Here is a 27,535-nt window from a genome sequence, read left to right on the forward strand (position 1 = left end):
ATCTTAACCTGTGGTCCGCCACGCTACACCTGGCATTCATTGCCCACTGGACATGCCAACCTAATCACAGCAGGGTACACAAACAGTAGAACCTGAAATCCACTTGACTGAGCGTGGTGTGCCCACCTGGCACCGGAGCGATTCGGCACCATCTGCCAGTCTGGGCCAGGCAACGGGCGAGCCAATGGCGACTTTTCCATTTTCATTAAAATTTATTTTGCTCTTTTAAATCATTTACAAAGTTACAAAGACACCGAACGGCCGACACCAGCGAGCAGGACAGGAGGGCAGAACGGCGGCGAGAGGGACGGCACGAGAGGTAGCTCCACAGGCGCGACGGCGCCATCCAAAGGACAAGGCGATGAGGTAACTGAATGTGTGCCGCCCGCCCTCGGCGACACCCAAAGGCACAGCAGAAAAGCGGGGAAACGCCACCTGGTGCCAGGGCACACATGGCTCAGAAGTCTCCACGCGCCCCCCCGCGTCCCACCTGCTGACTAAAGTCATAGAGAGAGTAAGGAGAGTGGCACGGGGACAGGGGGTCAGCCAGGGCGGTGGTCAGTAGGAGGTACAAGCTGGGCTCCTGGCCACCTCGGGCACTGGGCACACCCCACAACCCAGTAAGCATTCACAGTAATGGCCACAAGGGCAGGAATGTGGAAACGGAGTCAGCGAGGACAGGAGAGGGGACAGCGGCGCCCTCGGGGGGTCCAAACTCGGCAGAGACGCCACGAGGCACAAAAGGAATGAGTGAGGGAGCCGGCCTGGGCGCCGCTGCCACTGCTGACGGGCTCCAGTCCGGCCGCCCCGCTGGCATCTCAGATATTCCAGGAAACGATCAAAGACAAAACAGACGGGAGGGGACGGGGGAAGCGGCCAAGTCCAAAGCCCGCCCAGGCCGCTCCTGCGGCGTCCAATCATCACCGGGAATGTGGGAGGGCGCAGGCGAGCGCCCCCTGGAGGCGGGTGGCAGTACAGGTTCTGGATTTAGTTACGATTCTCTAAGTGCACTGTGTCGGGGCGGGGGGTCCCTCTGGGGTCCGCCTCAGTCTCGCTGATGGCACTGGATTTCCTCCTCCGCGCTGGCCAGGATGTCCAGCATCTCCTGAAGGATGGCCTGTAGGGCGCGGCCCAGCTCCTCGCCACTGTAGGGCTTGCCCAGCGGGGGCACGTGGATGAAGGCCGAGCGGCCGTGGCTCAGGTAGAGCGAGGTGTAGTAGGTGAAATCGCACAGGTACCTGCGGGGAGAAGGAACGAGAGAAATCAAAAGGGGGCGCCAGCAGACCACCGGAGGGGGCAGGTTAGCTGATCAATCCGACTACAGGAGGGGGGCGTGACCTGAACAAGCAGAATACAGGGGGCCGGGGTCCAGGGGCCGACGAGAGCGTGAGAGGCGATAGAGCGCACAAGTCAGGCCGAGAACGGTGGGCCGTTTACAGAAAAGAGAAAGTCCAGCGGAGAAGGAGGGGGGCGGCTGGTCATGGAGGGACTGGCGAGGCTAAATCTCCATTCGTTGGCATAATCCTAGTGGGTGAGGGGGGCTCCAATGACCTGCAGTGTGCCCAGCGACTCGCCACAAAAAAACAACGGCGGGCCTGACGGGGTCTCAAGTCACAGGGGCGGCTTGTGTGTGCGGCACAGCAGAGACCCCAGGAAGTATGATGTGCGACTGTCGGCCATTTGGCCCAACAAGCTCGTCCACCCTCGTCTGTCCCTGAAGCCCACCACACCACAGCCACTGCACTCCATCGGGTGGTCTCCTCAAAGGTGCTCCTCTGCAGACTTTCTCTTTTTTGTAACGCAGAGAGGGGGCTTCACTGGTGAGTCATGTGACCTCCCCCCCCACACACACATCAGGGCGCCACATAAGCTGACATTCTGTTTGCCTTCTGCTGTGGTGAGTGTTTCGTTTCAGAGCCCCCCGCCCTCCCATTTCTCTTTACATTAATTCCACCGTCCATAAATTTGCCCACCCGTGTGCCGCTCTAACAATTCTCCATTATCTGGACCTCATCTGGCATCAACCTGCCAATGGGCCCTGCTGACCCCTGCTGCTTTTACCACCACTCACAGTAACCCTTTTGCTTCCCATGTTTGTGCCCCCCTACAAGTTGAGGACCCTGAATTCCCACTTCCTGTTTCACGACATTCTGAAGACACAGATCAGTCACGTCTCGGGCGCGTTTGTGGTCGTCTGCTTTTGGTGAAGCCGGAGCCCCCCCATTACTGACATGTGCTGCCCCCTCTTGCCCTCCTGTGATGCCCGTTGAGCTCAGTGGCCCGTCGTTTCCCTGATCTGCGGTCCTCCAGTCTTTAGCGATGCCCCCCGCTCCCCCCACGGCTGGCTTTCTATTACGCGCTTTGAGGACGGTCACCTCGGCCTGCTGCTTTGTTGGATTTCAGCCACTTTAATCCTCTCTGCTCTTCTCGCTCGACAATTTCCAGGCCAGGCAGCTCCGCCATTTTACTTTTGGGAGGTCACCGACTTCTTCACACGCTTGTGTCAACTTCAATGACGCGCACACTGACTGCACTTGTCACTTCACCGTCTGCCTGTTCTCGCGCCCCTTTGCTGTTCCCTGGTGCACTTTACGTCCTCCTCCTCCTCCTCAGCTCTTCTTTTGCGAGTGAAATGGCGACTTTGGTGCGTCTCTCGCCGTGTGTGTGTGTGTGATATTGAGGGTCCGCGGCTGAGCGACTGCAGATCGTTTTTTTAAGACGTTGGCTAATAGCCAGCTCGATCTCCACGGGTGTGTGTGCCCGCACAGCTGTGTGGAGTTGGTGGAGCTGCCGAGACGGGGCGCACCCGCACAGGAGGGCGAGGGTCGTAATTGGTGGCTTCGTGTGGATTGAGTTTGAGGCGCTGCGCCCACACAGGCACTTAAAGGGGTGTCAGCGAGAGGACGGGTGCTGCGGTCGAGTTACCTGTAAGGGGTGCGGCGTGGATGCCTCCCGTCCCAGCTTTGCTTTTTCCTTTGATTTTTAAATCATTTATTGCTTTAGACGAATGCCAGTCGCTTATTAATTGAATGTGTCCATTTATGTGTCAGTGGGGCACTGTGAACTGCCGACTGTGTGTGGCCTCACTTGGCGCCCGGTGGTACCGTCGTCGTCCCGCACTGCAGCAGGCTGCCCCCTTCGCCCCGTGGTTTCCTACGCCATCTTCGCCCGTTTTTTTCGTGTTCTAACTTCCTTTTTAGCTCCGTCTTTACCCGCGTCGGACTTCTCTCAGATTTCTTACTTTGGGACGAGCCACCTGACCGTCTCCACAGTTACCCCAAGCCATCCGACTCCAGCACGTTTACACGCCTGTCACTTCGATGGGGGTCCCTGACCCCGATTGTTAGGTCTACTCAACTCCGGCCCCCCACTGTGCTGGCGTGCTACTTTGAGCTCCGTTAATACCTGGGCCCCCTCGCGTCTTTAATGTCTGTCGACACGTTAAATCAACCGTAAGCATCGAGCAAACTCACCGTTACGTTACAGGTGGGCTCTCTTTGTGAGGACCAACGTCAGACTCAATGACTTCACGTCTAATCCCTGCGCCTGTCAGTAGAGAAGAGCAAACGACGGCACAGATGGCACCGACGTCTGGTGAGGGAGCGGAGCTCATCGCCGAGTTGGACTCGGACTTTTCGGACTGCGAGTGACCTGGAGATCAAAACAGGACAGCGAGGAACCGCCGTCAACTGATCGGACCCCAATACCCAGACAGCGATCTGCGGGAGGAGAGCTGGCTACCGGACCTCTCAAGATGGCACGGCTTGCTGGGGGACTCGACGGGTTACCAGCCGCTGGACTACTTCAGGCTGCCCTGTCGGACCAGACAAGCGGGTACGCCAAGCAATGTTTGGGTCCCCGTGCTGAACTGGCACCACATGCAAAGTGGAAGCCCACGACGAGACGAGGGCCCAGATGGCATTGCCAATAGAGAGGGGACTGGACTGGCACAATAACTTCAGGGAGCAGTGGTCCGAACGCACTCTGGTGCCGTGGTGGCTTTGGACAGGTTGTGTTGCATACCAGGTAAGAAAAGAAAGATCAGACTTGGGGGTCACGAAAACGTCAATTAGGATCAACTGTGTGGAGATTAAAAGAGAGAGCGGCCATCTTAAAGAAGTAGCAAAGGCTTCAAAGACGATGACAGAAACCTGCTCGGGCATCTCAGGAAACGAGAGGACAGCAAACGGCACCGAGAGAAGACTAAGAGACACTTCAAGGGGGGCTACGAAGGGCCAGAAGGCGTCAAAGTAGACTTTCATTTTAGAGAATCACTTGGGGGTCAACCAGCCAATCGACTGACCGACGCTCTGTGGAAGTGCAGTCTCAAAATAATCCAGCGCCCGCTTTTCACGGGTTTATTTCGAGAATTTGCTTGAACATTCCAGTTGATTTTGTGATTTCTCTCACCGCACTAAGACTCAGAGTTCACCAGCGCTCCCGATTTATTTGTGGTAATCTGATTGGGGGGCAGCGTGACGTCAGGAGTGTGGATGGGGTCCTCCTCACTCACATGCCAGCCTGCGTTTGAGTCGCTCTACCTGTCGCCACGTGTTGGAGCGCATTAGCTGTTTGCTCGGCAGACGTTATCATCTGGAGATTTTTAAGGAGTAACGCTTGACGTTTTTGAGAGCGAGAGAGCAGAGCTCCGTGTGTTTCAGAGGGTACACATCAATGCCACGTGCTCTTCTCCCCACGATCAGTGCCAACATTTGACGTCAGAGTGTACCTGCCTTCTGCTTGGCCAGAGATGCCTTGCCAACTTTTTACATTTTTGGCAAAGAGATCACAGCGACATTCTCGGCCCCGATAGCAAAACCAGAAATACTGGATGCCAAGAGGCCCTCGAATACGAACGTTATGGACAGAAATTCTCCTCAATCCACTTTTACACGTCGTACATTTTGATTGATTTTTAAAGTTTGTCCCGTGGGGGACAGCTAGTCGTTTACAAAATGAAGGCCGAGACCACACAGGTGGCACAGTGGGAGCCCTGCTGCTCTGCAGTTCAGAGGGTTCTCTTCAGAGGACTGCGAGTAGTGAGGAAGGCGCTATATAAATGTAAGCACTCGCCATCCATTCTGATCGTGCCAGCCCTGCTCAAGCATTAGCGAGTGACGCAGATGGCCATGACGAGCTTCTCTTGTGCCCGATTACCGACCAAAGGTTACCAGACTTGCCTCGTTAGAGGAGACTTTTAATACTGGGGGGGCTCGGCCCCCATGTGGGCGTCAGATGTGCCGCGTGTGACCGATCCACTGCCTGGCTTCTGTCTTTCCTATTCAAGTTTTGAGGAATGAAATGTTGGGAATGTTGTAAGGAAGGCGGGCGTTAGGAGCACTGAAACAAAAGAGGGCGTGTTGGTGGGTTGTCAGCCATACCAGGTGGTCTACACCACTCTCTCCAAACCCCTTTTCAAGGACCCAAAATGGCCACCTACCTGCCAGCATCCTTAGACACGGAGACGGCTACGCCCAGGCCAGAGGCTGCCATCCTCTTGCACACCGAGTCCATGTCGATGACCGATTCGATGCAGTGCGGACCCCCATCGACACAGCAGTGGCTGTCGGGACAGAAGCCGCAATTGTCCAGGCCTTTGTAGCCCTCGTTGTGCCCACACTTCTCCAGCGTCACTGTTGTCGCCATTCCAGAGAGGCCGACGTGTACCACCAGCTGCAACAGAGGGGTCAGTGATTCCGTTAGCGCCCTCATTGTTTTGTGAAGGTCACCTGTCAGCCTTCAATTTAATGGCACAACCCCAGGCGTGTCACCTGCTCACCTTCATGTGGGTCACACCTGTCACTCCTGCCCTCCGTGGTCCTAAATCTGCCCGGCTGCTTAGTCTTTATTTTTACAATATGGAGACCCCCATCGCCACACTGTCATCACACGCTGCGACCTGTACTCCACACATCAAGGCACTATATGACACCACAGCCTGTTAGCCTCCTTGGGCACAATACCCGGAGGAGGACACTGACCAGGCAGACAAAGTGACAGACGGAGGTGAGCCGCTTCACTCCGGCGCCAAACAAGGCAAAGAGGTTGCAGCGGCCCACCTGTGAGCACTCAAGTGGCCAGCCTCTGTCCCCCGGGCGAGTACCCACCCGCACCATGTGCCCGGTGCGTGTTGTCCTCTCTCAGACTCCATATGGATCAACAGATTAAAAATGACAAACTCGGAGCATCTCTGCCTGGGCGATGCCCCCCACAGTGGATGAGATGGTCTGGTGCAAGTCATAAGGGCAACGACAACAGACCAGCGTCGCCACAGCCTGCCAGCACTGCCACTACCCAGCAATGGTGAGGAACCCCTTATTTTAATTCTGTGTGTCACTCGGCACTCAGGCTCAGCTTTTGTTGCGTTTGCTTATTTGGATGGGAAAGTCGTGTTTAGTTTTGACAGCCATCTTGGATGACCCCTAAAGGCTCTCTGCTTCTGAGACCCCCGACATTGTGACATCATCACAGCCACCATACGTCCCTTAAAAGCACCGAGTTCAGGCGTTCTATTAAATCAGCACAGAGTCGTGTGATCTCCCCTGGCAGTGGAACGGGTCGCACTGCAGAGCTCAGGGACTTTAAATGTGGCGTTGTCACCTCTGCCACTTGTCATCGTGTGTGAAATTTCAGCTTTGCTACATCTGCCCCCCGTCAACTGCCAAAGTGCCACTGTTGTGAAGTGAAAGCGTCGAGGAGCAACAAGAGCTCAGCCGTCAAGCGGTAGACCACACAAAATCACAGAGCGGGACCACCGAGTGTGATGTCACTCGCAGCAGAATGTCAAGGCACCTCTGGAAGCATCAGCAGCGGTGGAGCCGCGTTATGGGGGCTTCAGGGAGTGGAGGGCCGGGATACAGTTGGCGCTACACGACTCGCACACTTGTGGCTGCCACACACTCTGCCAGGTGAGAAAACGACATCCAGTTTCACCGTGTTGTGAGCTGAAGGAAGAAAGATGGTGAAGATAAAAAAAGACGCCAACAGTGACACAGAAGGTGGCACGTGAGACCTTTAAATGTATTGTGTCGTTACAATGGGGGATACGAGAAACAGATGGGAAAAAAAAACCCAAAACTGCATCCTTCTGTAAGTGGGCATTTCAATGTGACGAGGTGCGTCGCCGTATCGGACCACCCATCGTTCACTCAGCCCTCTGACAGTAAATGACAAAGCGGACCTCGTGTACCAAACGTTCAACGCACGGCCCACAACTCGCTCACGTGATGCGTTTCATTTAATTTCTGATGACGAGAGAACATGCTGGGAATGTGTGCCCGCCATGATGCACGTGTGTGTGTGTCAGCGCTCTCCTGGCCATTCAAGCAGCGGGCACAAGGCCAGGCTTCGGCCCGAGTGGTGAAACGCACCCAAAGGAGTACAAACGTGGAGCGATGAACCACAATCTGGAAGTCTGATGTTTCAACCTGTGGTTGACAGATGCCAGGTGAACCCTAACCTTTCAGAATGCCTAGTGCCAACTGTAACGTTTGGTGGAGGAGGGATAAGGGCAGGGCTCAAACTTTGCCCTTTGGTTCCAGCAGACTAAGACATTGTCACCCATGGTTCACTTGTCTGCTCCAGAATGACTGTGCCCCCCGTGGCCTGACACCTGCTGAAGAAGGTCACTTGTGAGCCTGGTGCTCTCCTCCAACATCAGGTACCTGACCAGCACATGCGGGCACAAACCCCAACTCCTGTGGAAGGAGGAGTGGAGGCTGAATCAGGGTTATTAACTCCCTTGGATTTGGAATGGGACGTCCGACAAGCTCGTGTAGGTGTGACGGTCAGAGGTCCACAAACACTGAATGTGACATTTTGAGAAAAGAACGTCAAAGAGTTGGCAGCGTAAGCGGCGCTCCATATTACTGCCCACGGGCGTCCAAGAAGCTCACACAGATGGGATGTTAAGGGGTCCACAAACCTTGGGCCAAGTCGTGTATGTAAAGACGGAGCCTCTGCTTATCCTCCTTGTGGGATTCTCAAGATGGGCCGCGTCTGCTCGGGTTTTCTTAGGTTGGCGCTTTATGTTTAGTTGGCTTGGCTGCCCTGCCCAAAGGTCTGCTTGGTTTGCGGATCTTGCTGGCTTTACTGGTTTTGACCCTGTCCGCTTCTCCCTCCGTTTAGCCCCTCAGTCCCCGTTATCTCACATTATCCACAGTTACCTCGACACAGACTCTGGCCGATGAGCCACCCCACCACTCCATTCAAATGTCCTTCCCAGGAGGTGCCACCCCTCCACTAGGCATCATGTGCCGTCGGCCATCAAGAACAGGACAGAGGTGACCCACACAGAGACTGACCTGCGGCTTGTAGCGTTTCCACAAGGTGGGGACGATGCGCTGGACTGCCTGGTACTCCACAGGGACCTCAAGTACGTGCAGGTCCACGTCGTTACCCAGGCCAAGCTTCTTCAACTCCTAAAGGGGAGGGAAAGGAAGACAAACGGTCAGCATTCCCACTCGGCACAGGGGCGGCTGGGGATATGAAGTGGGCACACGTGATGACGCCAAGCTCTACTCAGTGGCACTATCACGCACCACACCAAGACTGGCGCAGGTCCTGAGGCAGCGTCACACACAAACACCTCAAGCCACCCGCTTGTCTGCCCTCGAGGTGAAAGCAGCTGGTGGAAAAAGTCAACTGAAAACATGGCAGGGAGGAGGAGGAGGAGAAGAGGAGGCAGCAGCAGCCTCTCCAGCCGAGATATGCCATGTGTACAGTGGACATTGGGGGGGCGACGTACTCAAAGACAATGAGTGCTGCAGCAGGGGTCACAATGGAAGCCATGCCACTGCCACCCTCTCATCAACAAACCCAAGAAGAAAACACAGAAGCGGGCAGACTGGCACACGTCACTTATTTACCTTTTGAGTCTCCCCCAATGAGTAACAAGCGGCCGAGCAGCCGGCCAGCGCAGTTCCCAGGCCTCAGGATGCCCACCTTATAAATATGGAAGAGGGACCGTCTGCCCGGCTGGCTCCTTGACCTTTGAACAATGGCACCTTTGTTTGGGTTTAATATCCTTATCAATCCCGTCTAGACATCTTAACCCAAACCCCCCTCGGCTCAGGCACAGAGGAGAACAAGAGGGGGACACAGACGAGGGCGGCGCTCATCACACACGAGTGGGCGGACGCCAGCCATTACTGGCCATGGGAACATCGTGGCTCCGCACACCTCGCTGGTTTCCATGGGCGACTCCGAGTGGACTAAATCAATAAACGGGAAACAAAGGCGCAGGGTGATTAATGGAGTGTGCGGGCAGGGCAGCCAAACGTGCGCCAGTCACATCCGGCCCATCGATTTGTGATGATCAGGCTGGTGGCGCTGTAGGCACCAAAGAAGTGGAGGGTGGCACTCACTATGAGGGGGCACCCAGAGCCCCCTGACTTGACCAGGCAGGCCCAAACAGAAGCTGCTTTTATGGTCCAATTCTGACACCCTTTAGGTCTGAGGGGACACAAATGGCCGCTGGGCGCGTCTTCAAAGGGTTCTGTTGACAACAGCAGTGAAATATCCAAATGCCCTAAATTCATGCCAATGACACGGATGTGCCACACACATCAGAGCTGAGAACAAGCAGGCGGCACTGGGCCCTTTAGTCTCCTCACTACCCTTGCTTGCCTCTTCTTCTGGTGGTCTTCTCCATTTATGTCTCCTCCTCCTCCATTTCTATTCTCTGCATTTTTTTCTTGAATTTCCGTTGCAGCCAAACTGTCCATTTCTAAATCTGGAGGTAAAGTAGTCTTGGGGGCATCACTGGGATTTCACCTCTTGCTTGTTTTTGGAGTGAATCAATTTACCACAAACAAACAAGTGGAGCGCTGAATAGGACCACCCCACATGTGCAGAGACCCCACGGCTCCAAATGTCCTCAATAACCCTACCTACAGGGCAGTGCCTGCCATTTTCTCAAGTGGTTACATTTGCCAGGCATGTGGTGGCATCGGCCGACTCCAGAGCTAAAGGTGTTCAGATCTTAACATCCAGAGGGAGCTCTCAAACTTACAAGAACCCTCTATGGACCTGGGAATAGCGGTGGGGGGGGTTTGGACACAGCAGCGATGAAGAAGAAGAAGGTTAAAAGAACGGGAGGTCATACAGCGTCTTCATGTGTGGAGTACAAGTCCAGAATCCTCAGCCGTTTGGCCGTCAGACCCTTCTAGGTGCGGAGGATGTTCTCATCTCTGGGCTCCACAGAGTCCACTCAGCATCTCAGTCAGGACCACCATCTTCGACTTCTCCAGCACTTTTAACACCACTCTGCCTCATCAACTCGGAGAAAGGCCCCCCACAATCCCCTGGATCTTGTGCTACCTGACCAACAGATAGAAGTTAGTGAGGCCGAGGGACCGACTGTGAGTGTCAGAAATAGTGGGGTGTCCTACTGGAGCGTCTCTGGGGGTCTTTTCTGCCCACTACTATAAGGCTACTCAGGGCTTCAAGTCATTAAGTTCATTTTGGCATGTCAGCACAATATACGCGTATCGATTGACTGATTGACCGACACGTATTTATCGATCGATTGACTGATTGACTGGCTGTAATTATTATTTGTCCTGCGTGTCCATCTCCTTCTTCTGTTTCCCCACAGGATTAGTAAAGTTTATCTAACCTACCAAAGTCAAAGGAGGCCCGGCCACCCTTCAGCCACGTCAGTCGCTAGCGAGGCCTCGCGCTCCGTGACGCTTGTACACGTGAAGAAGTCGATGACCTCTGGCAGTAAGCGGGACCACCGAGGGGGTCCTCGGTGACCTGCAGGCTGCAGCTGGGATTAGAAAGGCTAAACCCTCATGACTAACTCCTCATTGCCCGGAGAGCCAAACGACACGCGGGACTCCAGCCGAGGCCTCACCAGTGGGGTATAAAGCTTCAGCAGACCCTCCTGGGACTTGAAGTGCACACGTCAAGGCGCTATATGACCTAACATTCTTGGAGCCTTCCTAATGGCACATGAAACATAAAAGCGGTGGCCGACACATCGCGGGGCTTTGGCTCAATGCTGGCACATGGAGTTGGCCACACTTCACGTACCTCACAGCGTAACATGCACAACAGCAAACCCCACTGACGCCGCTGTAGACGTCTCAACGTACGAGACACTGCGACGCCACTGAGAGCGCCGATGGGATGTCGGGATACACGCTACGGTCGGTCGTCAGAGTCGCAGGGCAAAGCCGAAGGTCCGGCTCACCGTAGACTTCAGAATTCTGAGCGTTTCAGGAGAGCTGGTTGAATGAACTCGATTGGACTCGTCTGACAGAAATGTGATTTGTAAAAAGCGTTCGATTGCCTCGTTGGCACGCTGGCACACCTCGTACCTGTCAAGCGCTTGTTAACACTCCATTACTAAGGCGAGGCAGCAGGTATTCCCCTTCCTCGAATCGTGAAGTTCAGATTGTTGTTTCGTCTTTTCACCCAAAAAACACGTTTGGCAACTCACTGGTGGTGTTGCTGCCGCCACTTAAAACCCGCGGGTGCTTCACTCGTTTCCTTTGGCACTGACCGCACTGCACTCTGGGTAATTCTGTTAACCTCCATAAAGTTATTTATGTGCACCCCTTGAGTGGAGACGGAGCCAAGAACAATTTATATAAAAATGTTAAGACGTAACAGAAACCTGCAAATAGCAGAACGTCACCGCAAACACAGCAGGACGGGGCGTCCCGAGTCCACCGCTGCCATGTTGTCGCCAACACTTCACCAGTCTCGCTCACACACCTTCTACTATGTTATCCGCTGCTTGGGCATGAGATGGCACAGTGTTGGTACCTGATCTGCACAGTCGGTGTGCCCCTTGTCTTATTGTTAAGGCCACACTGTGATCAGAGCCTCAGGGCCCGACAGCTGATCACAGATACTTTGCCTTTTTATGTCAAGCAGCTACTGCCTCTCCAGGGTGACCGAATTCAGTGGGCACTTCATTCCAGTTCGGTGGCACAGTGCCATAGCACGCATCGGTGTCACGTCAGATGATCGGTTCACATCGACACCACGATCGCTGTAACTATTTGAGCCTTGGTTCCGACTCCGTTTGCTCTAAAACTGCCTTTATGGCTTTTTGTTTTAAGCCCCACCCCCTCATGAATATTGATGAGGGACCATAAAGGGGCACCTGTCTGTTGTGCAGCACGATGTTAATTCATCCACTAGATGGCAGCACAATTCAGTCCTGAGTGTTACTTGGGCCATCACATGACACCCCGAGTGCACTTCCTAGAATGCCCAGAGGGGACTGGGTGGTCCCGTGGCCTGGTACCCCTGCAGATTTTATTTTTTTTCTCCTGCCGTCTGGAGTTTTTTTCTTTTTTTTTGGTTTGTTTTTTCTGTCCTCCCTGGCCATCGGACCACCTTACTCTTTTTCTATGTTAACTAATGTTGTCTGATGTTAGCTTCTTATTTTGTCTTTTATTTTTCTTTTCTTCATTATGTAAAGCACTTTGAGCTTCTTTGTGTATGAAAATGTGCGACAGAAATAAATGTTGTTGTCGTCGTGCACAAGAGGACTTTCGGGAGACGCGAGTGGACTTTAGAGCATACCGCTGCGTCCCCACCATGCGGATCACGTGACGAGGGTCACCGCAGGCAGCTCGCCGACCTTTAGGTCGGTCAGTCAGTCATCCTCTAACCCGCTATACCCTAACACAGGGTCGCGGGGGTCTGCTGTGCGTTTGCCATTCTTAAAAGGTGGGCCTCGTTCAGACCTGTTCTATCAGGGATTCTGTGCCTTCAACACCTGACAACGCGAGTTAGTCGGCCATCACTACAGACACACACACACAAGAGGGCACAGTATTCCCTTACGCTGCTTGGCATGAAGCCCACACATCTCACGCACTCAGAATTTCAAGTAAATACAGTTGAGCCCGAGGGTCTCTCAGTTAGGGTCTTTTGGGTATTCTGCTGCCATCTAGTGGAAGACACACCACGCTGCAAAAAAACTCCTAAACATGTCTGTGCACTGGGCCAGGCTGTGGCAACTAATTAATATTCATGAGTAGGGCGGAGCCTTCAACCAAAACACACAATGGCATGTGCCAGTTTTAGAACAAACTGAAATGAGGACGATGAGAATCGGTCACCAGACGCTGACACGGAGAGCGTCCCACCGGTGTGACATGCCTGGTGACTCGACTCCAGTCGGGTGCAGGAGCTGCGGGACAAAATGGCAAAACAAGTGCGACCAAGAGGATGAACAAGAAAGACGTCAGCCCCCCTAAGCACAGTGCAGCCACTGTGACACTTTGTGTCGGGGGGGGTGTGACAGTTGTACTGCGGTAGCCCAGAACACCACCTCGTGGCACGCCAACCGTGCAGATCTACACACTCCTGCACAAGCAAACAGACAAAATGAGAATCACTTATGACGTCGGGCTGTGCGCTGGTGACTTTCAGACGTGTCACACAGAGGACGGGCACGAAATCTGCCTCAGTACAGCAGTGGACATTCGACAGCCTTCCCTACTGGCGACGTCCGAGGATTTTCATGGATCTGTCACAGGTAACGTTTCTTACAGTCAAAAAAAAAAACTCAACATAACTCCCTGGGGGTTAAGGGGGGCAGCAGTCAGGATCAGAAAGAGTGGGACACTGAAGTCACAGCACAGCAGGGGACACCAACTCCAAGGACAACATACCTGAACAGCCACCCAGCTGGCGTTGACCGTGTGCTCTCCAAAAGGCCCAAAACCTGAAGAGAGAAAGAAGGAAAGAAGACCACAGTGAGTGGGGCACACGAGAGGGCAAGCCAAAGGGGCAGTGCCAACCTCTGATAACAAAAACACAAAGATGACAGGACAAGGAACACCAAGTGCGTGGAGCTGGTGAGGCCGTGGATACAGCAAAGGTCCAGAAGGGCACAACCATCACCAGCACGCCAGAGCAGCGGAACACAAGCGGGTCACCAAAGTCCTCGGAGGCGTCGAGTCGGCCTTGTGACCGCCGTGTTCAACGACACCAAGTGGCGACTCGAGACTGAAACCACAGCAGAGACCCAGCTGGACAAACATCAGCCAATCAAACGGGCAGCGTATCAGCTGAGCAGGCTCTGCCCGCTCCCCGGGTGACCATGACTGTGCCCACAGAGACCAGCTGGATATGCCACTTTGAGTGGGTCCTCTCCATCTGGGCTTTACTCTTATTCGTCTGCACCAGCCACCAGGGTGGTCCGCGTGGGCATGCGAGACGGACAGCCTCCTCACCTCCTGACAGGCAGACTAGACGTCCAGAGTGACGATGTGACTGCCTAGGTGCCCGCTGCCACCCACATAACGCCTGGCACGTGTAAGGGTGCTTTCATTTTCCTGACCCCTATGTTATTAATTAGGCAGGACGTGATCGTTGCTCCATTTATGTATTTTGTTCATCGTGATACGTTTGTACTTCCTCCTCCGCCCCCGAGGTATGGGGCGGAGACTTGTGGAGGCCCCGCCCCCTGTCTACATATCACAGGCCGGGGCTCCGACTCGACAGTAAGGGGCCACCTCAGGGAGCCACAAAACTAAGATGGCCTCCATGGTCACCTCTGCCAACACCTGATGTTGGTGGTGTTCTGGCTTCACTCTCCTCAGAGCATCACTGGCACTCGACACCAGCACAGAGGCAGAAGTGAACTTTAGAGAAGGGGCACAGCCCCACGCCTCAGAGGACCCCTGTGCCCGCCAGCATCCTCTTTGATCTGCTTTAGGCGAGTCTCTGAGCAGAACAGGCAGCTGAGCCACTGAGGTTAATCCAGAGAGTGGCACCAGTGTCATGCCAGTGTGTTGATCTCATGCCAGCTCCCTCACTCATGAACCTAAAAGAGAACCGAGAATACCGAGCGAGGTGCCATGGGGGTCTGACCTGGAGCACAGAACGAAGGGCACACTGAGGAGAGCAGAGCTACCAGGCTAACGGGCAAAACACAAGTCACTGAGGAGGACGTGAAGAGACAGCGGGGTCCAAGAACGACACTCAGCCGCACAGAATGCCCACCGCCAGGCTGGACTCCAGTGTGAGGATGGGCAGCACGGCACCTCAAGCACACTTACTCGACAGATGGCAGCACCAGGCTGATAAGGACAATTCCAATTTGGTGTGAGCACCCAAACCCACGTGGTGTCCAACTGGTGGGTGATCAGCCAGAGACCATCTTCATACGTGGCATGGAATTCCGACTCAATTCACTCCCGAAGGTCAGGTTTTCACCCAAGGCAGGAGGTTGCTTGGTTACACCAGTTGTGTACATCATGTGACACGTTAACAATCATGGCGGACAATGTAAACGGTCAGCGAGTGTCCAAAATGAGGTCACAACACAGCGCCAAACGCACACTGCGAGCACCACCACCGTGGACTGCTTCACCAACTCCAGCCTGGGCATCCAGACCTGGCAGTAGGACTTCCATAAACTGCTAGTGACAACACACACCGTCAGACTTTAGAGATGACGAGGCTGGGGGCCCAGCTGGCTACCACCTGCCTGGGCATCTTACTGTGGTGGACACTGAAAAAGCCGTTCAAGCAGAGCCCCCTCTGACCACCTCAGTGATCACCCAATGCCTCAAATCACCCCTCATCTGGTGGGGCTGCACGTGTGGCACTCATTGAGAAGTGGGCTTTCTAAATTGTACCCATGAGACAGAGGGGTGAATTAGACAGACAGATGGACGGCCAACTCCAAGCATGTCCACTGTGCTCTGCTGAAGACCCTCAAGTCTCCTTCCCAGATCAGCCAACGCTCCATCTCGCTCTCCTTGGGCCACCACATGGGTGCCACTCCCAGCTGACCGGTCACTTCACGGCTCCCTCTGAGAACACACAAGTCAGACGTCTTCATCGGACCCCACAAGAGGTTGACCCTGGCACTAACGAGTGGCTTTGTATTGTCCTGAAAGAGCAGCGGAGCTGGCCAGCTTGGTTTGAATCCTACCTGACAGGGAGAAAATTCTTTGTTAGTTGTGGGAATTACAACTCGAAGACCCCTGATATCCAATATGGTGGTCCACAAGGCTCTATCCTGGTCCGCTGCTCTTCTCAATCTACATGCTGCCGTTAGGTCAGATTATCTCGGGGCACAACGTGAGCTACCACAGCTACACTGATGACACACAGCTGTACTTATCAATAGCACCTGATGACCCCGACTCTCTCAATTCACTGACCCCCAATGTCTGACTTGTATCTCAGAATGGATGAATAGTAAGTTTCTCAAGTTAAATAAAGAGAAAACTGAAATCTTAGTGATCAGCAATAATGGATACAATGAGGCTATTAGAAATAAACTGGATACATTAGGATTAAAAGTCAAGATGGAGGTAAAAAGCTTAGGGGTGATTGTTGACTGTAATCTGAATTTTAAATCACATATTAATCAGATCATTAGGACAGCATTTTTTCACTTAAGAAACATAAGTAAAGTTAGACGTCTTATAACACTGAAAGATGCTGAGAAATGAGTTCACGCGTTTGTTTTCAGTCGACTAGATTACTGTAACGCACTCCTCTCAGGACCACCCAAAAAAGACAGAAATCGACTGCAACGAGTGCAGAATGGAGCTGCTAGAATCCTAACTAGGAAAAGAAAATCCGAGCACATCTCTCCAGTTTTGATGTCACTACACTGGTTACCTGTGTCATTCAGAATTGACTTTAAAATACTGCTTATGGTTTATAAAGCCTTAAATAATCTGCTCCATCTTATATATCGGAATGTCTGACACCTTATATTCCAAATCATAACCTCAGATCTTCAAATGAGTGTCTCCTTAGAATTCCAAGAATAAAACTTAAAAGAAGTGGTGAGGCGGGCAGGCGGCCTTCTGCTGTTATGAACCTAAAATCTGGAATAGCCTGCCAGTAGGAATTCACCAGGCTGATACAGTAGAGCAGTTTAAAACACGGCTGAAAACACATTACTGTAACATGGCCTTCTCATAACTTCACTTTAACTTAATCCTGATACTCTGTATGTTCAATTCTTTATAATTACTATTCATGGTGGCTCTAAAATCTGTACTGACCCCTACTCTCTCTTCTGTTTCTTTTTCCTGCGCCACCTCCACCCACTCAAAGCATCATGATGCTCCAACAATGATGGATGGATTTAAAGGCAGAAGTCTACGTGACCATCATCATCAAGCCCTTCCGTGAGAACCCTAAATCCAAAGAGGACTGTTTGACTTATGTGAGGTAGAATGTCCAGAGGGGACTGGTCAGGGGGTCTCATGGTCTGAATCCCTACTGATTTTATTTTTCCTCCAGCCGTCTGGAGTTTTTTTGTTTTTTCTGTCCCCCCAGGCCATTGAACCTTACTCTTATTCGATGTTAATGTTGATTTATTTTGTTTTCTTATTGTGTCTTTCATTTTTCTATTCTTTAATATGTAAAGCACTTTGAGCTTCTGTTTGTATGAAAATGTGCTCTAGAAATAAATGTTGTTGTTGTTGTTGGCCAGCTTGATCGAGTTAAATGAAAGACAGAACTCCTGCAAGAAAATGGACAACGCCATCGGCTTGGCCAAACAGCAGCAAAGGGTGGACATCTTGTGACTTCTTAAATGGCAAAGAGGTGAAAGCAAAGGCTGGCACAGCTCAAGGGTCTCAGTGTACAGAAGGCCACTGCCCGGAGCACAAAGCACACGAGACAGCACGGGGCGAGAGGAGAGTGGACAGGAAATGACGTGGACACGACACGGAGACACCCCCGGGACCTGGACAAAGCCTCACACCTCACCATCTTCTAAAATGGACCACACACCAGGGTGGGCGCCCTGCAAAATGACAGAACAGCAGATTTGATTTGCGCCCACCAAACAGCTGGTGAGGTGTGCTGCTCAACCTGCTCCAGTAGGGTAAGGACAGCAGGTCATGCAGGGAGTCTGGCAGAGTGACCCGGCTGAAACTGGCTCAAAGCTGTGGGCAGGAAGACAGTGTAAGTTGGCACCAAATGACTGTAACAACTTCAGAGTTTTTTTTTCCCCACCAGGACTCTGAGAAGCCCATCTTAAGACAGTGAGCTACGAGGAGGAGGAGGAGGAGTGGACCCCCACCATGCAGATGTTCAATGCCCACCCTTGTTTTAAGTGCATCTTTCATGGCTACCTGGGCAGATGGTGGGCACTGAACCTTGTTTTAAGGGCATTTTCCATGGTAGTGAACTCTTAAGGATGATCTCCTCACACTTCCACGGGTGCACTTAACAACGCTGAGTCGCTTCACAATTAAGGACCCGAGAAGTTGGCACACATGGCCTCGCCTTGGCGGCAGGAGTTCATTTCCAATGCCGGGCTGCATCGCCAATGGGCACTCCGGGAAGGCACAACCCCCACTTGCCAGGCGGGCGGGCAGGATTAAGCCATTGAAGTGTCTGAAGCTTTGTTAGCAGCCGGCGGAGACGACAAGGAATCAGAAGGGGAAGCAGACGAGTCACGTCGACGGGCGAATGAGCTCAACTCCAAGTCTCGCAAACCAAAGTTAACGAGTCCCGAGTCCCACGAACGTCTCCACTTAACACGGGGGTGGAAGGAGCGGACGCACCGGGCCCGGTCACTCTTCTACACGAGTCCTCAGGCGCCGAAGAACAAAAACGTCGAGCGCCGCGGGCCTTCAGACGGACACCCGCAAACTCCCCCATTCTTTGGAGTAGGGGCGGGGGGGCTGGCCGGGTCTGCAGCTGCTGTCGGGGGTCTCTTTTGTGTCTCCCGTCTGTTTCCCAGGCATTCTGTGCCTTACAAACACAACCCCCCAAACCCCCCCGGCTTTGTCGCGTGTGTCTCACAGGGCTCGACGGCTGGACTGCGTCTGTTTGCGGGCTGAGGGACTCGAGCGGATTGCGAGCTGAACTTTTGCCGAGTGTGATGATTCAGCAGAAACTGCGAAAACGCCGAAGCGACGTGCGGGACGACGACACCCGACGAGCTCCTGTTGCGCCTAACCGAGCCGACACAATGGCACGGAGCAAGCGAGCGAGAACGCCCGGCTCCTCAACTGTATCGGTCGCCAGCGGGCCCTCTCGACAAGCCGCGGACGCCAAGAAGTTCGAGCCGCTCACTCGAGGCAGCAACCCCTACGGCCCATCCCCTTCGCCGCCTCGCTGCCCCCCGGTTCCGGCAACGAAAGATGCTCGCGCTGCACCGAAGTTGCCGGTGTTACTGCCTGAGAGTCCCTTGTTCCGCACCCGGGCCTGCTTACCTGTCACCACCACGTTCCTCTTCATGTTATCCATGTCGCCGAAGCTCCTCTGTGGCCAAAGTCCGATCCTTTGTGAAGCCGACAGCTGCCGAGCGACTTCCAGTCCAAATTCACCTCTCCGGCTGCTTCACTCCTCCCAGTCTGACTGTAGCCGTCGAGTCCGCCGGCCCCCCGGCCAGTGACGTCACATACAGCTGACCGCCGATCGGGCTGTAAAATGTCGATGGTGCGCTGGGCGGACATCTTGAGTGGGTGGCGGAAGGTAGCCGCGCCAGGCGGCCATCTTGAGTGAGTGCAGAAAAGTTAGGTGCGTGCGTTGTGGCGAAGACGTCCTTATCAGGGCCCAATCTGCCCTGTAAAGCCATCATCGCTGATGAGCTGACGAGCTATTTAGAATCTGTAAGGCAAGTGCCAAGGGTCCGTAATTCAGAAAGCCTGTCTGTGCGGACGGCGGCCCCCTGGAGTTTAGAGGGCGGAATCTAGTGATATTGAAATAGCGCCACTAGGGGGCATTCTAACCCTGAATACAAATATCAAAAAGTCACAAAGCTGCGGATCTGTGTGGGATGTGAGGCAGGAAGACTAATGAATAAAGGTACAAGAAACAAAGAGCGCCCATCCCTGAGGCCCAGTGCACCCCGTCCACTCTCCTGTTCCCTCTGGTCGTCTCTAGGCTGACATAGTGGCAGCCCGAGGGGCAGGCATCCCTAGGACATGGTGCCCCCTAGCTGCGATTTGAGTTTAGTAAGTCATGGCACTGTTGCACATCCTCCCACAGTGCTTTTAAAGGTCGCTTTTCTCAGGACCCTACTGTCCCCACCACGTCGGGCATTCAGTGGACACATCTGGCGGCTCACACTAAAATGGCATACAGCAGAAACGCCTGATTGTCAGAGGTGTCTGCCTTATTATGTCTGTCCCATCCCCTCTTTAGACAGTGACAAGTGGTGGATCGCTGTAAGGGGACTCCAGCACCAGACATCCACGGCATGACGGACAGTGGAGAAAATGGGCGCTCAGAAACCCCATCAGAGCAGAACATGGTGGCTGAGCACACAGGACATTGTTGGTGCACCAGTGTGACAGTCAGGCTCTTGACCAGGGACCCGCATCGACTGTGTAGACAATTCAGCAGACATCCATCCTGTTGTGTAAGGAAAGGTGACACTGGGCAAACCATGCCAGCTGTAAGGCTCCAAACTCAGAGACCACCATCAAATGAGCAGCACAGACCAGTCCTGGTCCTCATTGACTAAGGTGGGCTCTGCTTGTGTGGCTATGAAATGTTGCTGGCGACTCCCTGGACTCAAATGGACAGGATGGCATCTTCATTCCAGATTGTAATTCGGCTTCAGAATTTTTATAGATACTTTGAGTAAGTCGAGTGTAATTGTGGAAAACCATTTAGATCAGCTGACATCACATTATAATGCGACCTTGAGAGATGCTCTGGACGAGGTGGTGCCCCTTAAAACAAAAGCGATCAAAGCACATAGAAAGTCCATCCATCCATTATTCAATCCTCTATATCCTAACTACAGGGTCACGGGGGTCTGCTGGAGCCAATCCGAGCCAACAGAGGGCACAAGGCAGGAAACAAACCCCGGGCAGGGCGCCAGCCCACTGCAGACATAGAAACTCTCTGGTTTAATAAAAACACTCGGGCTCTTAAATTAGAGAGTCGAAAACTGGAGAACAACAAAGCTACATGTGTTTCAAATCGCATGGACAGAGAGTGTTAATAAATAGAAAAGAGCTCTCTTTAAAGCTCGCTCAGAGTACTATTCTACAATAATAGATAGCAATGATAAAAATCCTCAGTACTGTTTAGAACAGTCGCTAAATTAACAAATGGGAATTCTGATCAACAGTGCAAAACACCAACAGACATTAGCAGGACAGACTTTATGAACTTCTTCAATGAGAAGATTAAAAATAGAAGATCCCAGCATCACAGTACAAACCGCACACTAGCTTAGCAGACCCTGACGCACATCACATTCAGCACTTTAGTCATTTTAATCCTGTAACTGAGCAGGACGTCTGAACTTTAATTTCTAAAATGAAGCCCACTACTTGTTCCCTGATCCAGTGCCAACAAAACCAGTAAAAAGTCCAATGGATGTTCTTGCAGCGACTCCTCTAAACATTATCAGTAGTTCATTACTGTATGGCACCGTACCTGATACACTAAAAGTGTCCGTCATGAAACCATTTCTTTAAAATGTCAGACCTACACTCACACATACTAAATAATTAAAGGCCTGTTTCAAATTTACTGTTTCTCTCTAAAATACTAGAGAAAGTAGTCGCCAGTCATCTTCAGTCACACCTCACGCATTACAATTTATTTGAGAAATTCCAGTCTGGCTTCAGCACTGGTCAGAGTACAGAAACGGCACTAACACGGGTTGTAAACGACATTCTGATATCCTCGGATGAAGGAAACTCCACTGTGATGATGCTGTTGGACTGAAGCGCAGCGTTTGACACCAGTGACCACTCGATTTGACTGCACAGGCTAGAAGATGACGTTGGGCTTACAGGCAGTGACTGAGCTCTCTTGGTTTAGTTCTCATTCATCAAATCGACTCCAATACGTACAGAAATGTGCTGACGGGACTCCATCATGACACACACAAGTGACATATGGTGTCCTGCAGGGCTCAGTACTGGGACTGTCACTGTTGTCACTTCACAGGCGTCCACTGGGATCTCTCATTAGGACACATCACTCGTATGCAGATGACACTCAGTTCTACCTTTCATTCAAATCAAATGAAGTTCCTCCGATGTTGTCTTTAATTAGTTGTGTTAGTGAATTAAAGGAGTGGATGGATGAGAACGACGCGTCTTTAAACACAACGATAAGACAGAGATGTGAATTGTTGGAGGGAGTGACGCTGATCACCACAATATTCTGTCATCGTTTAACTCAGTTGGAGTCTCCATTAATTTCACTGAATCAGCCCACAATCTCAGAGTTCTCTTTGACTCTAGCAGGTCATTTAAAGCTCACCTCACACAGTCGTCCAAATCAGGTTTCTTCCATCTTAAAAATGTTAGGAAATTCAGGCGCTTTCTAAATAAACAGGATTCGGAGAAATTAATTCCTGCGTTTATCTCTAGTAGGATTGACGACTGCAATGCGGAGTTCACTGGATGTTCAAACTGTTCTTTATTCAGCCTCCAGTTAATCCAAAATGCTGCTGTAAGAATTATTACAAGAACAAGAAAACACGAACACGTAACTCCAGTCCTTGAATCCTCACACTGGCGCTCAGTTAAGTTTAGGGCAGATTTCAAAATCCTCCTTTTAACATATAAAGCATTAAATGGCGGAGGTCCGGCTTACTTGTCTGAACTTCTCATGACTTACAAACCTGAGCGCACACTAAGATCTCAAGATGCTGGTCTGCTTAGGATTCCAAGGATTAATAAAATAACAACGGGAGGTCGAGCTTTTAGTTACAGGACCCCTAAACTGTGGGGTGGTCTGCCTGCCACTATAAGAGATGCCCCTTCGGTCTCAGGCTGAAGACTCACCACTTCAGTGTAGCCCACCCTGACTAGAGCTGCTCATTAACTGTCCAGACTCCATCTCTGTTGTTGGTCATCAGCACTAAAACATCAGTGACATGACAGTTACAATTTGTTACTCACCCTCACCTCTTCTGTTTCTTTTCTGGGCACTCAAATGTGCCACTCGGTGCCACGGGCCACCTGCCTGCCTAAGGTAAAGTCATCCCTGATGGAGGATCGCAGGAATTGTCGGGTAGAGGGGTCCTTTCATCGGATTGGCTGGCCCAGCGCTGTTTCAGCTGTTGAATGGCCAATGGGGGGAGGCAGCTTGATAGATGAGGCCTCCAGGACTCTAAACAAATCCAAATCCTATTATGGGATATCATCGACTGTTAAGTTCTGCTCCATACTTCTAAGACTTTTATTTTTATACTGTATTGAGGATTTGTTCTGTTCTGTGTATTGTGTTGTGTTGTATTGACCCCATTTTCTTTTTGACACCCACTGCATGCCCACCTTACCTGGAAAGGGGTCTCTTTTTGAACTTCCTTTTCTGAGGTTTCTTCCATTTTTTTTTACCCTACCAGGGTCTTTTCTTGTCTTCTTAGAGAGTCGAGGCTGGGGGGCTGTCAAGAGGCAGGGTCTGTTAAAGCCCATTGCGGCACTTCTTGTGTGATTGTGGGCTATACAACAATAAATGGTGTTGTATTCTGACCCTCAAACACCTTAGCATCTTTAACACAAATGTGCCCTCGAAATGGAGAGACTGACTGGAGGGACTTTATTTGCCACGGGGTCCTTAGTGTCCTAATAGACACATTGTGGATGGTGGACATCGGGTGCCCCCTTCAGGTTGTGCTGCTCTGGTCCACACACGCTGGGCGTCCGCTCTATGGGTCCACCTGTCCATCTGTCATAATGGGACAGCAGTACTGCTTAGCCGTTGATCACCAGTCAGAGGGACGATGGACATGATGGATGGTCAGCAGGGGGCGCCAGACAGGATACTGAGTGTGCACACGTGTGGTCATCAGCATGACTGGATAAAGACAGAGGGCGGTCCTAAAGTAGTGACATCAGGCTGGCCCCGCCTCTTGCAGTCCCACCCACAAAATCCAAGGAATGTCCTCAGGCAACAGCAGACATACTGTAAGAAGGCTAGGGGTCGCTGTGGCCCCATTACACCCAACAGACGGCCATGCAGACACAGGCTAAAAGCACTAAGAAGACATTTAATCTTTAAATTGTGCTCCTCCAGCAGCACAGCCACCAATAAACCCAATAAATCACCAAGCACGATAATACACAATATTCTTCACCTCCCAGCAAGCTGTGTCCTATTCCTCCTGACTCCGGCTCACTTGCTGAGTTCCCATCAGTCCTTTAAACAGTCTTTGACCCGGAAGTGCTTCTGTCCTTCCAACCATGTGACTGGCTGCCACTTCTGATTTTCTCACAGCCGGACCTGTTTGTCCTCCTAGGATTTCTCTTCAGCGCATGGAGGGCCTGCTCAGTTGGATTTAGATTGGGTGACTGACTCATCCATTCAAGAATTTTCCAGCTTGTCGCTTTGAAGACCTCCTCGGTTGCTTCAGCAGGATGTTAGGGGTCCTGGTCGTGCTGTAGAATGAAGCGCCTTCGTCCAGTCCAGTGCTCCAGATGAGATGTCTCCGTACACTTGAGAATTCCCTGAGCTGTGGCCTCGAGCGGTTCAATCATCAGTGACGAGCAGTGAGCCCGTAGTGTAGCTGTAGCAGCCACAGCCGTCCCAGTGCCAGGTTTGACAGACTGCTTGGCATCTCCTGCTTGTGGTCTCCACACTTTGCTCTTGCCCTCACTCTGATTCAGTCCACAAGACCTTTTTGCAGAATTCCGCAGGCCCTTTTAAGTGCTTTTTGGTAATTTGTTACCTTGTCGTCCCTTTCCTGTGGCTAGCTAGTGGTCACCATCTTGCAGTGCAGCCTTTCTGTCCATGAAGTCTTCTGCAGATGGTCATCTCTGACATATCCACATCTGCCTCCGGAGGGCAGGCGTCTGGGGATTTTCCTTCATTATGGTGAGTGGTCTTCCTGGGCTGATTTTCCACACAGTTGATATTTGTAATCCCAAGTTTGGCCGATGTGTCCTACTGTTTCATTCTTGCTTTTCAGCCTCAAAATGGCTTCTTTGACTTTCATTGCCACAACAAGGATGACCAGAAGCTTAGAGGACAGACTAGAGCCTGATAGCTCTCTGGAAATGAAGCAATGAAATCACAAATACCTGCCAGGCATGACAGTGGCCTGAAATGGGGAGTCTGTGCATAAAAAGGTCCACCAGATGAACCAACATCCCTACATATTAAAGGCTGAGGGTTGTGCCCATTGTCACTTGTGAACCACTGGGGCTAGAACCTCCATCTTGATCTTAATCGAAAGCTTTTGACGAGATACACACTAGTGAGGCAAAACCCCAGGCTGCTGACAACCTCCATGAAGTTATTGGGGTTTGCGCTTTACTTACAACAAACTGCACAGGCAAACTGGTCGAGAAAGCGACATGGCAGAAAGAAAAAGAAGAGCAGCGACATCTGCCGAGCACAAGGCAAATTGCAGAAGCAGAAGAATAACAGCTCCGGTGTCCACTGCAAGTCACGCACACACGCACCGTGGTGACCTGTTGGTACTCACAGACTGTGCGGCTTAAACCTTCATTTCGGGAGGGCCGGTGGTCCACGTGTTTCCTAAGACCCTTTCATAAAATCAGAGAATGAGCACTTTAATCACTTGGAATTGCTGGAGTAAAACTGTGGAGCACAGGGGCAAATTGAGGAAACAAAACGCGTCTTTGTCCCAAACACTATGGAGGGAACTGCAATGAGCTCTCAGGCAGAACGCAGGGTGCCAACCCACCGCAGGACACACACAAACACACACTAGGGCCAGTTTAGAATCGCCAATCCACCTAACCAGCATGTCTTTGGACTTGGGAGGAAACCCACGCTGACACGGGGAGAACATGCAAACTCCACGCAGGGAGGACCCGGGAAGCAAACCCTTAAGGGTCTCCTAACTGCGAGGCAGCAGTGCTACCCACTGCGCCACCGTGCCGCCCCTAAGATTGGTGTTTTTGTTTCAAATTGTATTTTAAAGTAACAGCTGAGCTCCACCGAATGAATTGCCTTCGTAATTTCAAACATGTCAGTCGTGTCACCTCATAATCACACTCAGTATTCTTACTTATGACGTAAAGACTTTGGGGACCAAGCCATCTCCAGGGTGTCAGACTCGGATCGTGGAGGGCCGCACTGGCAGTAGCTTCATAAATCATCAATGGCTGTGGCTAACAGAACACATCGTTATGTGAATTTGAATGAATTCGGGACTCCACATTGTTTAGCAGACAGCCAAGAGGCGTCTTCAACTCATTTGGTCTCCAACCACTTTCTTAATCGGAAGCCAGTTTTGTTTTATTCAGTGGCTTCTTGCTGCTAACATGCCAGATATCCCCCAAACTGTTGCACCATCCAAAGAGCACATCACAGTTCCTCAGGCCTTTTTCTTTTTACATTTTATTGACAAAGGTCGTGGACGCTGGACCCACAGGTTCAAATGGGATCAGGCCAGTTGGTCATCCTTTGGCTTCCTCTGCATGTCATTACTGCTAAGCTGCTGGCTAAAAAAGAATGAAACATATTAAAAAGTAAGTCAGGTTGAAACAAGACAAACGTTTTCCGTTTAAGAATTAAGAAGTATTTGTAAATTCACAAAGTGAGGGCAACACGATCAGAGTTCGACATCCTCACCAGCCATGATAATAAAGACAGCATAGCCAAACGTCTCGGCGATTCTCTATACACCCTGACTTAATGATGAGGTCCGAAATGATTAACTCATTTTGAACAAAAAGGAACATGCGACATAACGAAAGGGCAAAATAAAAATCATCATCAGCTCATCTCACGGCCTTTGAAAGAATCACAAACCCCAAAGATAACTATAAAGTATTCACACACTAAGGACCACACTAAGTTGTGGCCCAGCTATCCAACATAACGATATTCAGTCCGTGAGTTGTGCAGTGGCGGGTCGCCATGGTCCATGGACTTGAACATTATGAACGAAACGCGTTTCACCCTCCCGTTTCATTCATTCACACTTGGGCGTCAATCCGTCTCGGCCACCGTACACGTGTCGGTGCAAATACGTTGATCCAATCACCACTCGATATCGTGCAACCTACCCCCGATCGCCCGCCTTGTGCTTATTTGATTGGCTTATTGGCAGCGCTAGCTGAATGTGATTGGTACGTCCAGCGCGGCAGTTCCTCGTGTTAGGCTGTACCGCGTTTTACTGAGCGGGATAAACTTCGACGGTGAAAATGGTGAGTAGGAATTGATTTAAATTGTAGAGGCGAGTTCTGTACACGCGATAGGACCAAGTGACCTCGACGAATGAAATAGAAGTGATTTCAGGTGTGATTAAATTGTTATAAATGTGTCCATGAAAGGGAGAGACGTACGGAAAGACAGCGGAGTTAGTTCTCTTTAGGTCGGACAATGCAGGGGCGTCTTTCGAGATTTTACAAAAAACTTCCAGCTTGTAAGTGAAAAGCCATTTGACCAGTGCGAGATTTGGGACCGCTCAGTTTGGGAAAACGTGACGTAATTAGTAATAGTAATTAAAATTAAACTTAATTGGAAGCGCGCTGGAATCAGCCGGTATAAGCAGTCGTCATGGGGTCGGTAGGAAGGCTTTAAATGATTTTAACTCGAGCAGAAAAGGAAGCTGATGCGAGCGGCGGGACCGACACCTGCGCGAGGAGATGGCCGCTTACCGACCGAGAACTGACGGGGCTCGAGA

General features: G+C 51.6%; 2 protein-coding genes across 2 annotated transcripts in view; one reads left to right on the top strand and one right to left on the bottom strand.

Moving 5' to 3' along the window:
* Positions 1 to 189: 189 nt before the first annotated feature.
* On the bottom strand, positions 190 to 19,350 carry pgpep1 (pyroglutamyl-peptidase I). Its single transcript, XM_039767196.1, has 5 exons — positions 19,173 to 19,350; positions 13,641 to 13,693; positions 8,304 to 8,420; positions 5,441 to 5,673; positions 190 to 1,238 (listed from the first exon to the last, which is right to left on the bottom strand). The coding sequence occupies exons 1-5, from the start codon at positions 19,204 to 19,206 to the stop codon at positions 1,046 to 1,048; spliced, it is 630 nt and encodes a 209-aa protein (XP_039623130.1). The 5' UTR covers positions 19,207 to 19,350; the 3' UTR covers positions 190 to 1,045.
* A 7,607-nt stretch (positions 19,351 to 26,957) lies between these two features.
* Positions 26,958 to 27,535, top strand: part of lsm4 (LSM4 homolog, U6 small nuclear RNA and mRNA degradation associated) — a 45,343-nt gene continuing 44,765 nt past the window's right edge. Inside the window, exon 1 of the mRNA XM_039767197.1 lies at positions 26,958 to 27,056. Coding sequence (XP_039623131.1) covers positions 27,054 to 27,056 — 3 coding nt within the window. The 5' untranslated portion in view covers positions 26,958 to 27,053. The remainder of the gene's footprint in view (positions 27,057 to 27,535) is intronic.

Source organism: Polypterus senegalus, chromosome 10 (assembly GCF_016835505.1).
Source record: "Polypterus senegalus isolate Bchr_013 chromosome 10, ASM1683550v1, whole genome shotgun sequence".
Classification (NCBI taxonomy): domain Eukaryota; kingdom Metazoa; phylum Chordata; class Cladistia; order Polypteriformes; family Polypteridae; genus Polypterus; species Polypterus senegalus.

What these genes read in the sequence shown, in the direction of transcription:
- pgpep1 (XM_039767196.1), bottom strand. Translation starts at nt 19,206, where the DNA reads ATGGATAACATGAAGAGGAACGTGGTGGTGACAG. An exon ending in GGAAACGCTACAAGCCGCAG is followed by an intron (nt 5,674 to 8,303) that starts GTCAGTCTCTGT and finishes CCTCTGTTGCAG; the next exon opens with CTGGTGGTACACGTCGGCCT. An exon ending in GTGTCTAAGGATGCTGGCAG is followed by an intron (nt 1,239 to 5,440) that starts GTAGGTGGCCAT and finishes TTCTCCCCGCAG; the next exon opens with GTACCTGTGCGATTTCACCT.